The following is a 15,416-nucleotide window of genomic DNA, read 5'->3' as shown; positions in this document are numbered from 1 at the left end:
AACCAGAGACTGGATATCCAAAAGACCTAGGGTAGAACCATAAACTATTTGTGAAAAAAAATGAAATTTTTCCCGATAATATTTTTCTATACTCATAGATGTCTTATACGGTCATCAACAGAAAGGCATCCTCTGGCAGAGATGGGAGCAGGTGTGCAGAGACCTACAGGCAGACATTTTGGGGGGGGGGAGAGAGAGAGAGAGAGAGAGAGAGAGAGAGAGAGAGAGAGAGAGGAAGACTAAATTGAAGGTCTCCATTGGATCTTTCCCGGCTGCACTTGGTGAGTGTGGTGGAGGAGGGGGAGGAATGATTACGGGAGTCAGAGGGGATGGACGATACTAGGTGAAAATGACCCACTGTCTCAACTAATTAGGATGTATATGGGCTCACAGAGACTTAAGTGAAAAGCATAGGGTCTACATCAGGTGTATATGTTTAGTGTTTTTGTGGGATTTTAAACACCAGGAGTGGATTCATCTCTGACTCTTTTTGCCTGCTCTTGGGACTCTTTTCCTCCTATCGGGTGTCCTTGTCTTGTCTCCATATGAGGGCTTTCATCTTGTCTTCCTGTATCTTGTTTTGTTGTGCTTGGGTGTTGTCTCTTGGAGGCCCACTCTCTTCTGAAGGGAGACAAAGGGCTAGTGGACCTGGTAGAGAAAGAGGTTGGAGGGAAGACTGTGGTCAGGTTGTATTGTTTCAGAGAAGAACACATTTTCAATAAAAAAGGCAGAAAAGTAGTTCAAATCTGATGCTTTAGCGAAAACAAGATTGTAGCAGTATAGTTAACTGAATATAGTTAATTAATGAGGACACTGTCTTTGCAGTGTTCTAAGTCTCAGACCTGACTTCACCAGAAAGCAAAAGTCTCTGCTCACGCTTCCACTGCAAAGTGTAAAGTGTAACAGGACGAGACTCAGACTCCTCAACAGAGCAGTGCATTCCCTCCTGTGCTCAGGGCAGCTCATCCTTGTCTGGGCCAACATAAACAGGCAATGGTCGTTCAATCATGTGAAATTAGCACCGATGGGGCAGGCTCATGCTAGAGTTTTTGTTAAAGTTGAAAATCAACATTTGAAGCTGCTCAAGAAGAGTCTGAGTATTCTTTCTTTATTTGGTAATCTTTTTTTCTCAATTATTAAAAAAGTTGAATTAAGTCAGAGCTTCTGTATAGTGCAGAAAATGTCTTTGAAAGAGTTCAATATGATCATGATAAGCTTCTCCACTGTTTCTTTTTCCTGAGATTGACAGAGAGAATTCAGGACATTGCTCAGTGTCCTAGAAGTTGTGTGGAGTGGCTTTAGACCTGCATGCTTCCGCATGAGTCCTCAGTGCTGCCAGGACAGACTGAAAGGCTATTGTCACCCCACTGAAACTTTTCTACATGTCTGTGATATTCTTTTGATTCTAAACTAAAGAAAGAGAGGTATGGGAAGGACAAGGACCCTGCTAAAGTCACAGAACAAATTGTTGGCAAATCTGGAGCAAGCATGTTTGACTCTTGGTCTCATCAGTCCGGATTGCTTTCATTCCACCCATTTCGTTTTGCTGTGCTTATCCTACACTTTGTGTCCTGTCTGTGGCCCGAGGAATCACAACACATCACTTGGATGAAATTGTAAAAAGAGAGGGTTTTGAAGGTTTCACTACATAGGAAGAATAATGTTTAATCAATTGTTTGCCAATAATCTCAGTTTGATGATACAATATGAGTATATGTCTCAATAGCTTATTGTATATCTATAAATATTGTATTTACAATTATAATTCAGTCTTTCAACCCATATATATGGACCATAGTTTCTTTACTGTTGTCCAAAATTATTGATATTTTCTCGATCGGGCTACACTTTAACTCTCATTTTATTCCTTTTGTTGAATGCACATGGAAGACTTCCATGAAAATGCCACTGGAGTAACCTCTACCATGGTGCACACCTATGACTTTGTTCATTCCTCTGACTTATACACTTTAATTTATGGGTAATATATTGCAATTTCCTCATTAAATTTATTTCTTCTGATTGATTAGGTTTTTGTCTACTCTATGTGTTTCTTTTAAAATTCAAATTTTCCTCAAAGACAGTTTCTATCAGTGGGATAGACAGAGGTACAAGGGAGGGCTGGATAGGTAGGTCAAAATGAGCAAAGTATAACACACACAGACATACACACACAACACACACAGACACAAATGTCAATATGAAACTCAGAATGCTGTGTGCTAACTATAGAAAATAACGAAAAGGTAGCTTCCATCCGTCTAACCTACCTGGATCAGTGTTGGAATTATCATAAGTTAGACAACCCAAACCTGATAAACTCTAGCCTATGCCATTACTTGATGGAGGAAGGTCATTGGCTAATAAAGGAACTGCCCTGGCCCATTTTATTGGTTAGAGGATAGGTGGGAGGAGTAAACAGAACAAAACGCTGGGAGGAAGAGGAAGTGGGCTCAGACTCGACAGCTCTCCTCTCAGGAGCACACACCTGAGAGAGACGCCATGCCCTGCTCCCGGGCAGACACACGCCATGAAGCAAGCCGCCAGGTTAGACATGCTGAACCTTTCCCGGTAAGACCGGTGCTCACCGATTATTAGAGATGGGTTGATCGGGATAACAGAATTAGCCAGTAAGGGCTAGGGCTAAAGGGCCAAGCAGTGATTAAATGAATACAGTTTGTGTGTTGTTATTTTGGGCATAAGCTAGCCGGGCAGACAGCCGGGGTGCTGGGGACGCAGCCCCGCCGCCCCTATTACTACAATTACTTGGCATAAAAAGTCAAGTTTAATACCTCCATAGAGGGAAAGACAATTAATTAGCAGCCGGGGGAAGTCATTTCAGTGTTGTCATAGAATTCTGGAATTGCCATTCTGTGTACATTTGACCAAGGGAATTGTTTCCAAGGACCACAGAAATTCGGCCAGAGCCAACCAGAAAATGTGGTGATTAATGGGTCACTTGAGGAGAAGGAAGAAAGACAATAAAATTATTTATCATAAAATTTACTGCTCAATCTTTTCCTCTTCAAATAGTAAAGATATAAATATTTGATGATATATTAAAATGACGGAATGTAAATCTCAAATAGCATATTTTAGTGAGTTGTAGTTTGCTTACTATTTTATAGTGCTCTATGTAGATATGAAAATGTACTTAGAATTTATAAGAGCAGATGAAGGGACTCTCTTTCCTTCAGGCAGTAGAGTTCTTCTTCTTTTTTTTTTTTTGATTCAAAACAGGGTTGCTTGGTTTTACAGCTCAGATCTTGCCAGCTGTTGTCTTTGGTCTCATTAGTAAGTCTTTTTGTCTTTTAGTTCCCTAATCTATAAAACAAGAATGAAAACATTATCTATATTGTTTTGCTAGTATCAATGCATATAAAAAACTTGAAATGCTACATACTTATAATAATTGTTGGAGATGGCGCAGAAGGGACCTGTGGGTGGTTGCAGGTAGAGAGAGTCCTGGTGGAAGCCAAGGGTTGGCTACGGTGCAGGCATGGGTGACCAGAGTAGGCAGGACAGTGGTACTCACCAACCTAAACACTGGAGGAGGTCTTGGGATGTCTAGGTACCAAGTGGTGTGGTTATAAAATTGAATGTTTAATAATTTGAAACAAATTTTTTTTGCCTGTATATAATGTTAGTATTATCATTTTAAAATATTACAACAAAGCATTTGAATATTTTCTCATAAAAGAAATGGAAAATCACTACTATGCTTTATGAATTTAAACATTATATAATGTAAATACATTGAAATATGACATGTATCTCATAATATATAATTTTTACATTTTATGTATTATAATTATTATTTTCTTTTTTTTCGAGACAGGGTTTCTCTGTAGCTTTGGATTATTTTCTTTTTTTTAAAATTTATTTATTTATTAAGGATTTCTGCCTCCTCCCCGCCACCGCCTCCCATTTCCCTCCCCCTCCCCCAATCAAGTCCCTCTCCCTCATCAGCTTGAAGAGCAATCAGGGTTCCCTGACCTGTGGGAAGTCCAAGGACCGCCCACCTCCATCCAGGTTTAGTAAGGTGAGTATCCAAACTGCCTAGGCTCCCCCAAAGCCAGTATGTGCAGTAGGATCAAAAACCCATTGCCATTGTTCTTGAGTTCTCAGTAGTCCTCATTGTTCGCTATGTCCAGCGAGTCCGGTTTTATCCCATGCTTTTTCAGACCCGGGCCAGCTGTCCTTGGTTAGTTCTCGATAGAACATCCCCATTGTCTCAGTGTGTGGGTGCACCCCTCACGGTCCTGAGTTCCTTGCTCGTGCTCTCTCTACTTCTGCTCCTGATTTGGACCTTGAGATTTCTGTCTGGTGCTCCAACGTGGGTCTCTGTCTCTGTCTCTTTTCATCGCCTGATGAAAGTTAATATTCAGGAGGATGCCTATATGTTTTTCTTTGGGTTCTCCTTCTTATTTAGCTTCTCTAGGATCACTAATTATAGGCTCAATGTCCTTTATGGCTAGAAACCAAATATGAGTGAGTACATCCCATGTTCCTCTTTTTGGGTCTGGCTTACCTCACTCAGGATAGTTTGACACAAAATTTATGTCATATTATCATCACTCTTGCTCTTAGTGTCTCATTCTGCAGCCTGTTTGAAACTGGCATAGCTTACACCCCATCAACACCCTTAGAGGATTTTTAGGAGCCTATTTATTATTTTATTTCAGCTACGACCACAACTATTGCCCCCATATGCATCAATTTTACCACCACCACTGAATTTTTTTATTAAAACAGGAAAATATAACAATAAAAAGGAGTTATGCTCATCTTCAACAGTAAATTGCTGAACATATTCTCTGTTAGGCTCTTTTGGAAAGGTTAAGAACACTATAGAAAGTAGATTGAGGCTAAAATCACTTTATTTTGAGGTATTTTATATAGTAATTATAAAAGGAACAAGTGAAAACACTTCCTAATTTATTTTGAAAAATCATCAAAGTTAAATACTGTACAAAATTATGACTACTAATAATTTTGTAGAAAGCATCCCGTACAAGGTGTGGGCATAGAAACTTTAATTCAAACTCCCCTCATGCATATTGATTAAGGTACTATAGATAATAACTGGTAAATTCCTAAATGTAACCTGGTTCACAAACTAATAGAGAGCTGAAATATCATTGACTTCATTTTCTTCATGGCCATTGAGTGTAGAGTTGCATTTTTAATGTTTTTTTTTTTTTTTTAAAACAAATTATTTAGGATACTTCCCTGTAACTCAGAAGCTGGTAGCAGAGTTTCCTCATCGCTGCTTTCATCTCCTTGTTCCTGAACGTATAGATGACTGGATTCAGAAAAGGAGTGAGGACTGCATCAAAGATGGCAAGGAATTTGTCTAAGTGTGATGAAGGGAATGGCCAGATATAGAAGAAGATCAATGGCCCAAAGAATAAAACCACTACTGTCACATGAGCTGACAAAGTAGACAGGGCCTTGGATATGCCACCTGCAGAGTGCTTCTGAACAGTGACCAAAATGAAGATATAAGATATCAGTATGAAGAAGGAGCCCAAGGAGATGAGTCCACTGCTGGCTGTGACCATAAACTCCAATTTGTTGGTCTCTGTGCAAGCAAGTTTAATGAGCTGAGGGAGATCACAGTAAAAACTGTCCAGAATATTAGGTCCACAGAAGGGCAAGTCTACAACGAAAGCCAGTTGGGCCACTGAGTGGATAAGTCCCAGGATCCAGGCTACTGACAAAAGTAAAATGCATATTCCTGGTCTCAAGATAGTCAAGTAGTGAAGAGGTTTACATATGGCTACGTATCTATCAAAAGCCATAGCTATGAGCAGTACCATTTCTGTACCCCCAATAGCATGAATAAAGAAGATCTGAGTTATACAACCCCCAAATGAAATGGATTTGTGTTTTCTAAAAAGATCATAAATCATCTTGGGTGCTGCAACAGAGCAACCTCCCAGGTCAAGAAATGAGAGATTGGCCAGCAGGAAGTACATTGGGGAGTGCAGGTTGGAGTCAGCAGTCACAGAGAACACAATGAGGAGGTTCCCCATCAGACTTGCTGTATAGAACACAGAAGAAAAGAAGAAGAGAAGCAACTGGATTCCCCATGTATTGGAGAGTCCCAGGAACACAAATTCAGATACAACAGAGTAGTTGTTTCCATCCATTGCAGTGGAGAATAAAGCTTTATTCAATAAAACCTGAAAAAGTTAGAGAAGAGAAAATACAAGCTGAATGCGCAATTAATGACTACATCAGTTTCACACTGTAAAATGCTATATAAAGTCAGTTCACCTCAGTGTAACTGCAGAAAATTGGCATTCATTCAATGCCATGAGCCACCACATCTAACATCCTGTATTTCTTAACAGTATCCAAATAAAGATAGGGAATATTTAGGAATAAGTATTGGAAGAGGACAAATGACCGGCCTGACAAACGGCTATGAGGAGACTATGAGGCTATAAGGAAATAAGACACACGGGAGAAAGGAAATAAGAAGAACCCCCCCCCCCCGATTTCTCTAATCCAGTTTCCTGCTCCTGCCCAAGGTGTGTCCCCAAAACTTTCTGTGGACCTTTAGGTTTCTTACCTCTTTGATTGTTCCAATTAGCAAAGTGGTACAGTACTCCCATAAAGGCTGTCTCACAGTTAATCTTTTATCAAACCATATTCACCTTTTTCCATATACAGTGAGAAGATAATGCACAAACCATAACATCACCCCACTTTAATAACAAAACTGCAAAAGTTTTAAAGTCTAGGTTGTAGATGCAGCAGGGTAAGAACTGGGTCAGAAAAGATTTGTAGGATGCAGCAATACATGGATTATGTGAATAAAATGCATATAAATCCATTTTATAATAAAATTTATTAAAAAATTCTACATGATTGATACTTCAAGATCATTTCCACCCTGTTTTGTGTATTAATACTTCATTGTATGGTGGAAAGAACAGTGTATCTGGAGTGAGAAAAACATAATGCCCGCCTCGAGTCTTTGAGAACTCAAAGAAAGGTTTTCTTCCACCCCTTCCACACTTCACTCACTGCCTGTCTCCCATTTCATTGTCTGCAAAACTAAAGGGGTGAGTGCAGATGGTAAAGAATGATTTCAAACATTTTGGTTATTTTATAATAGAATACTAGTCTGCCACGCAATGAAACTCTTTTTTTTTGTCTTTTTTTTTTTATTGCGGAAAGAAGAAAAAAAAACATAAACAAAAAACAAGTTTCCACCTCCTCCCAGCCTCCCATTTCCCTTCCCCTCCTCCCACCCTTCTTCCCCTCCTCCCACCCTACTCCCCCTCCACCCACCCTTCTCCCCCTCCCCCCACTCCTCTCCCCCCTCCCTCTCCAGTCCACAGAGCAGTCCGGGTTCCCTGCCCTGTGTTAAGTCCTAGGTCCTCCCCCCTCTGTCCATATCTAGGAAGGTGAACATCCAAACTGGCTAGGCTCCCACAAAGCCAGCACATTAAGTAGGATCAAAACCCCCTGCCATTGTCCTTGGTGTCTCATCAGCCCTCATTGTTCGCCATGTTCAGAGAGTCCGGTTTTATCCCATGCTTTTTCAGTCACAGTCCAGCTGGCCTTGGTGAGCTCCCAGTAGATCAGCTCAACTGTCTCAGTGGGTGGATGCACGCCTCGTGGTCCCGACTTCTTTGCTCATGTTCTCCCTCCTTCTGCTCCTCATTGGGACCTTGGGAGCTCAGTCCAGTGCTCCTGTGTGGGTCAAAACAACTTTGAGATATCATCTTACACCTGTCAGAATGGCTAAAGTCAAAAACACCAAGGATAACCTTTGCTGGAGAGGCTGTGGAGGAACGGGTACCCTCATCCATTGCTGGTGGGAATGCAATCTTGTGCAACCACTGTGGAAGTCAGTGTTTCGGTTTCTCAGGAAATTCGGGATCAACTTACCCCTGGACCCAGCAATACCACTCTTGGGAATATACCCAAGAGATGCTCTATCATATGACAAAAGCATTTGTTCAACTATGTTCATAGCAGTATTATTTGTAATAGCCAGAACCTGGAAACAACCTAGATGCCCTTCAATGGAAGAATGGATGAAGAAAGTATGGAATATATACACGCTAGAGTACTACGCTGCGGTAAAAAACAATGACTTCTCGAATTTTGCATGCAAATGGATGGAAATAGAAAACACTACAAAAGCAATGAAACTCTTTATAACGATAGTATCCTCTTCTCTTTGGGTTGCAGCTATCTCCACTCTTGTCCCTTGTTTGTAGTTATTTGCATTTCATATTCTAAAGAAGACCTTTCTTCAGATCAATCTACCTTTTATTTCTTTTGTTATAGTTAGAATGTCATTATAAATTCACTGTGTCACTTATCATAGCCATTTGTCATCAATAAACAAACACTTTCTAGATGTCTACTATACCCATTGTTCAATGAATTTTTGAAGTAGTAACACATTCAGTACCCTTTAGTCTTCTACATTAGCACACACAATGTAAAAAATAGTAAGACTGCCAAACAAGGAATGTGGTCATATAAATTTTCTGAAGTAGAAACAATACCTGTGAGTCAGCCTGATGAGGGTTGCAGTCTGAAGGAAATCAGAACCCAGGCTGCAGATCCAGGTACAGCTCTTGTTCTTTTTCAATATACAACTCATATCTGAGCTTAAAGATTTCCTAACACAGCCAAGGACACTCTGCAGCAGTTCATGATTGATGAGCTTCCTATGACAGTAATAACCCAGTCTAAAACAAAACCAGCATCAATTATGTACATGACACCATACTTCCACACACTATCTTGTCTGACACTTGTAACTACTGCAGGAGTAGTTGTTATTGTCCCTTCCTGGAGGAATTAAGACCATGAGAGTAGAAGTGACATTTCAGAATAGTGAGTTGTAGGAATCCAGAGAGTCTGATGAGCATCTTCTTCAATATCTACAGGAGACTTGATCCTTTTCTCATGACTATTCTGTTGTGTGTTGCTCCTTAGTGGTTGTCTAGCTGCCTTACAGTGACTCACAGTGTGTTTGGCAGACCTTAATGAGAGAAGGCAGGCTTGAGAGAGACGGCAGGCTGCATTCATAAGATCTAGGTTTCTTAGGTTTCTTCAAATGCATCTTATAGATGCATCTTATTATTCACAATGATTCTTAAAATAAACATGAAGGAGAGCAATCCATTTAATACCTGCAGCACAGAACATCCTGGTTGTTTCCAGGCCATCTTTATCTATTTCCACATGAAGACTTTGGCATTTCAAAGAACAGACAATTCTTAGCACTCTGATGCAGAGAGTAAATTCTTACACTTCTAAGGCTGCCTCCTATACTTCTAGCTCCTTGTTTTCCCATCTCAAACTTAGAGGTTAAAAAGTAATTTAAGTTTTAGATATTGTGTCTTTCTTCTTTTCCTTTGTTTATTTCTTTATTTATTTTTTGCTCATCAACCTAAGTTGAGGCATTTTTTCTGGTGCAAGATAATATTTAATTGATTTCTATAGAAAATAATCTATCATCAGAATAAATCTATTTAATACTGGCTAGTTGGAACCTTAGATATTGTACTATAATAGGCTATTACTATATTTGTCACTAGTGCTCTTAAAGGTTTATTTCCAAAGACTTAAGCATAGTATACTCTTGATTAGAAGTAGCATTATTTCATGTATAAGCATCTCCACGAGGGCTGCTACTGTGGGGACACAGCTAATTGGCCCACAGAGGAGTACTGACCAAATGATATCACAGAGACTTGGGATGGCCAATATGAACTCATTGTGCAAGGGAATTGTTACCTGGAATCCTGGCAAGTCAAAGGAGGAAGCTTTAAATGAATCACAAAGGAGGGAATGGGAGAGAGACAGAAAGATATATGAATGTAAAAGATCTAAGGTCTGCATAATAAGGTAACATTGAGTAGTCACTTAAATCAAAGCTACCTCATTTTTAAGTATTCATGGAGATAACATATGTGACCATATATTTTATATATATTTATATATGATACTTGTGTATAAATTAAAATATAATTACATCATTCCCCTTTCCTTTCCAACCACCAGTTCTTTCCCTTTATCCCCACTTGATTTCCCTCAAATTCAAGGTTCCTTTTCTTTGTTACTATTACATTACCACCATAAAATATTACTTGCTCAGTTTGCTTCCTGCTACTGGTATGCATATGATTTCACAGCTGACCAACTGGGGCTCATTCATGGGGAAGTCTGTGTTTTCACACCCAGCATTCCTTAGTTGCCTACAGTTCTTTGTCTAAGGCATTATGGAGCTTCCTCTTCTATGTTATATTTTATAGTTGTTGTATTTGTTCAGGTCTTGTTTTGGCATCAGCATTATTGAGGAATCATGGGCTAACTTTCCCTGTCATTTTTAGGAGACATAATATCACACCAGATTCCTGGTTCCCTGGCTTTTACCATATTTCTGTTCTTCTTCCAGGTTGTTCCCTGTAGGTGGAGAATTTGTGTTGCAGATATAGCAATTGGGGTTGTGCTCCCCACGATCAGTTGATCTTTACATTTTGGCCTTGGGTGGTTTTTCGAAATGACCTCCATTTGTTCCTTAGAGAATATTCTTTGGGGAGCAGGAGCTGCATGTATCTGTGGATAGGAAGCTAAATATGATGAATGCAGATGGGAATTATGATGGTTTAGTATAATGGAGGTAGTAGGTTTTCTTCTGAGATCTATGATCTCACTGGTCCTAGGTAGTTGGCTAGGTTTGCAGTACCAGGCATGGTTTCCATTCTGTAGAGTGGACCTTAAGCCCAATTAGAAGCTGGATGCCTTTAATATATGAGTGCTTACTGTTGCACCTTTAGGAACTTCAAGAAAATGAAGATTAAAACTACTTTTAGACTCAACCTCGACCTAGTCATAACGGCCATCATCAGGAATACAAATGATAGGATAGCAAAGTTTGGAGTGGATTTTGAAAAGGGGAATCTTTTTATTTTATTTTATTTTTTTATTTTGTTTCATTAAAAGTTTGCACTTCCCCTCCTCCCATTCTTTTTCCACTCCCCCACTCATCCTCTTCTGTCCCTCTCCCTCCTTAAGAGGGGGAAGGGAACCCTGCCCTTTGGGAAGTCCAAGGCCCTCCCCCCTACATCCAGGCCTAAAAAGCTATGTATCCAAATAGACTAGGATCCCAAAAAGCCAGTGCATGCAGTAGAAACAAGTCAGCGGTAAAAAATAATGACATTTTGAATTTTGCATGTAAATGGATGGAAATAGAAAACACTATCCTAAGTGACTCAAAAAGAGGAATATGGTATGTACTCACTCATTAGTGAATTCTAGCCATAAACAAAGGACATTAAGCCTATAGTTCGTAAGCCTAGAGAAGCCATATAACAAGAAAAACATATATAGATACTCCTGAAAATTGGAAGCAAACAAGATTGCCGGGCAAAAGTTGGGAGCAAAGGGGTGGGGGTAGGGGTTGGGTAGGTGTTGGTGGAAGGGGAGATGGGGAGAGAGAAGGGAGAAAAACAGGGAAATCTTTATATACTGCTGATGGGAGTGTACAGTACTATAGCCACTTTTGAAATTAGTCTGGTGACTTCTCAAAAACCAAAAATAGAACTACTTTAGAAATAAATCCTTCTGATTGTAGGAGCCAGAGGCATCAAGGAAATCACAAGAAAACCCACAGAAACAACTAACTTGAGCTCTGAGGTACTCACAAAGTCTGAACCAAGAACCAGGGAACCTTTCCAGGACTGACCTAACCCCTCTACATATATGTGACAGTTGTATAGCTTGCTCTACTTATGAGACTCCTAACAATGGGAATAGGGACTGTCCCTAATACCTACAGGCCATTGGGAATCTATTCCTCATACTAGGTTGCCCTGCCCAGAGTTAATACAAGGAAAAGTACTTAGTCTTACTGCAACTTGATATGCCATGTTTTGTTGATACCCATTGGAGGCTGCCCCTTTCTGAACAGAAACAGAGGAAAAGTGGATATGTTGGGGAGGTAACTTTGTAGGGAAGGAATAGGTGGAGAGAAAAGAGGAAAATCTGTGGTCTTGATGTAAAATATATAAAATGGGGTACTGAACTGAACAGAGAATTCTAAACAGAAGAAGTTCAAATGGCCAAAAGACACGGTCATGCTCAACATCCTTAGCGATCAGGGAAATGCAAATCAAAACAACTTTGAGATACCATCTAACACCTGTCAGAATGGCTAAAATCAAAAACACCAATGATAGTCTTTGCTGGAGAGGATGTGGAGTAAGGGGAACACTCATCCATTGCTGGTGGGAATACAAACTTGTGCAAACACTTTGGAAATCAATGTGCCAGTTTCTCAGGAAATTCGGGATCAACCTACCCCAGGATCCAGCAATACCACTCTTAGGAATATACCCAAGAGATGCCCTATCATACTACAAAAGCATTTGTTCAACTATGTTTATAGCAGCATTATTTGTAATAACCAGAACCTGGAAACAACATAGATGCCCCTCAATGGAAGAATGGATAAAGAAAGTGTGGAATATATATGCATTAGAGTACTACTCAGTGGTAAAAAACAACGACATCTTGAATTTTGCATGCAAATGAATGGAAATAGAAAACACTATCCTGAGTGAGGTAACCTAGACCCAAAAATATGAATATGGTATGTACTCACTCATTAGTGGATTCTAGCCATAAATAAAGGACTTTGAGCCTATGGTTCATGATCCCAGAGAAGCCAAATAGGAAGCTGAACCCAAAAAAACCATATAGTTATCCTCCTGGATATTGGAAGTAGACAAGATTGCCAGGCAAAAATTGAGAGCTTGGGGGTAGGGGTGGGGTGGAGGTAAGGGGAGACTGGGAGAGAAGTGAGAAGGGGAGGATGGGGAGAGCTTGGGGGAATGGACATTTGGGATGGAGGAAGAGTAGATATTGGAGCAGGGAAGTATATATCTTAATTAAGGGAACCATTTTAGGGTTGCCAAGAGATTGAACTCTAGAGGTGTCCCCAGGTGTCCAAGGAGATGTCTGCAGCTTGTTCCTTGAGCAACTGAGGAGAGAGCATCTGAACTGGCCCTATCCTATAGCCACACTGATAAATATCTTGCATATCACCACAGAACCTTTATCTGGCGATGGATGGAGATAGAGACAGAGACCCACGTTGGAGCACTGGACTGAGCTCCCAAGGTCCAGATGAAGAGCAGAACAAGGGAGAAGATGAGCAAAGAAGTCAGTACCGCATGGGTTGCGCCCACCCACTTTGACGGTGGGGCTTTTCTAATGGGAACCCACCAAGGCCAGCTGGACTGGGACTGATAGAGCATGTGATCAAACTGGACTCTCAGAACATGGCTGACAATGAGGGCTGACTGAGAAGTCAAGGACATTGGCACTGGGTTTTGATTCTACTGCATGTTCTGGCTTTGTGGGAACCTAGCCTGTTTGGATGCTCATCTTCCTAGACTTGGATGGAGTGGGGAGGACCTTGGACTTCCCACAGGGCAGGGAACCCTGACTGCTCTTTGGACTGGAGAGGGAGGGGGAGGGGGAGGGGGAATGGGGGCCGGGAAAGGAAAATCGGAGGAGCTGAAAATTTGTAATAATAATATAAAAATAACAAAAAGATCTTCAAAAAAGAAATGAAACCTATTATAAGCCACAGAGAAAAAAGTAAATTGTTGAAATAAAATTCTTGTTTCTTTGCATGTTTATACACACAGAAAATAAAGAATAATCTATAATATTGGCTTTAACTTAAAAAAAGTAAAAAATTAGAGTCTTCTATATCACTCCCAAGTATCACCCAAAGGACTCTATATTACCCTACAGAGGAACCTGTTTTACATTCATGTTCATTGCTACCCTTTATAAAATGAGGGGATATGGAATCAGCCTCATATATTATTAATAGAAGAACACATTATATAAGCGTGATATATGTATATATATATATAGACACACATACATAGTGAAATTTTATTCAGTAGTAGTAAAGAAAAATGAAATTTGCAGGTAAATGGAATTAGGAAAAGTATATTGAAATGGGCAACCTAGGCTTAGAAGGCAAGCAGTGTGTGTTTTCTCTTCTATGTACATGTAGCTTTGTGCTTCTAGATTTTTTTTTTAAAGTTATAACATCAGAGAAAGAGGTGTGTTGAAGTCTCCTACTACTAGTGTGTGTGGTTTGATGTCTGCCTTGAGTTTTAGTAATATTTCTTTTACATAAGTGGGTGCTTTTATATTAGGGGAGTAGATATTCAGGATTGAGACTTCATCCTGATGAATTGTTCCTGTTATGAGTATAAAGTGTCCTCTCAATCTCTTCAGATTGACTTTAGTTTGAAGTCAGTTTTGTTAGAAATCAGTATTGCCACTCCTGGTTTTTTCTTAGGACCATTTGCTTGAAAGACCTTTTCCCTACCCTTTACTCTGAGTAGATGCCTGTCTTTGTGGTTGAGATGTGTTTCTTGCAAACAGCAGAATGTTGGATCCTGTTTTCGTATCCAATCTTTTAGCCTGTGCCTTTTTATAGGTGAATTGAGCCCATTAATATTAAGTGATATTAATGACCAGTGGTTGTTTACTCTGGTTATTCTTTTTTTTTTTTTTGGTTTTTCGAGACAGGGTTTCTCTGTGGCTTTTGGAGCCTGTCCTGGAACCAGCTCTGTAGACCAGGCTGGTCTCGAACTCACAGAGATCCGCCTGCCTCTGCCTCCCGAGTGCTGGGACCAAAGGCGTGCGCCACCATCGCCCGGCTTACTCTGGTTATTCTTATTGTTTTTATTTTTCTTTTTTAAACTTTTTTAAAATTTATTTATTTATTAAAGATTTCTGCCTCCTTCCCGCCACCGCCTCCCATTTCCCTCCCCCTCTCCCAATCAAGTCCCCCTCCCTCATGAGCCCGAAGAGCAATCATGGTTCCCTGACCTGTGGGAAGTCCAAGCACCACCCACCTCCATCCAGGTCTAGTATGGTGAGCATCCAAACTGCCTAGGCTCCCACAAAGCCAGTATGAGCAGTAGGAACAAAAACCCATTGCCATTGTTCTTGAGTTCTCAGTAGTCCTCATTGTCCACTATGTTCAGCAAGTCCGGTTTTTTGTTAATTTATTTATTTATTAAGGATTTCTGCCTCCACCCCACCACCGCCTCCCATTACCCTCCACCTCCCCCGATCAAGTCACCCTCCCTCATCTACTCGAAGAGCAATCAGGGTTCCCTGACCTGTGGGAATTGCAAGGACCGCCCACCTCTATCCAGGTCTAGTAAGGTGAGCATCCAAACTGCCTAGGTTCCCCCAAAGCCAGTACGTGCAGTAGGATCAAAACCCCATTGCGATTGTTCTTGAGTTCCCATTCTTCCTCATTGTCAGCTATGTTCAGCTAGTCCAAATTTATCCCATGCTTTTTCAGACCCAGGCCAGCTGGCCTTGGTGAGTTC

The 15,416-nt window shown here is 40.5% G+C and overlaps 1 protein-coding gene and 1 pseudogene across 1 annotated transcript; one reads left to right on the top strand and one right to left on the bottom strand.

Annotated features, from left to right (window-relative positions):
* LOC121465632 overlaps positions 1 to 15,416 on the top strand; it is a 553,860-nt pseudogene that overhangs the window by 2,872 nt on the left and 535,572 nt on the right.
* On the bottom strand, positions 5,220 to 6,155 carry LOC121465628 (olfactory receptor 4F15-like). The gene has a single exon (XM_041678912.1). It carries the CDS (start codon positions 6,153 to 6,155, stop codon positions 5,220 to 5,222), a length of 936 nt encoding a protein of 311 aa, XP_041534846.1.

This window comes from Microtus oregoni, unplaced genomic scaffold, assembly GCF_018167655.1.
Source record: "Microtus oregoni isolate MIOR12 unplaced genomic scaffold, Mior012 000031F_ref0000149, whole genome shotgun sequence".
Taxonomy (NCBI): domain Eukaryota; kingdom Metazoa; phylum Chordata; class Mammalia; order Rodentia; family Cricetidae; genus Microtus; species Microtus oregoni.
The sequence above is the reverse complement of the archived record's forward strand: the minus strand, read 5'-3'. Positions and strand labels throughout refer to the sequence as shown.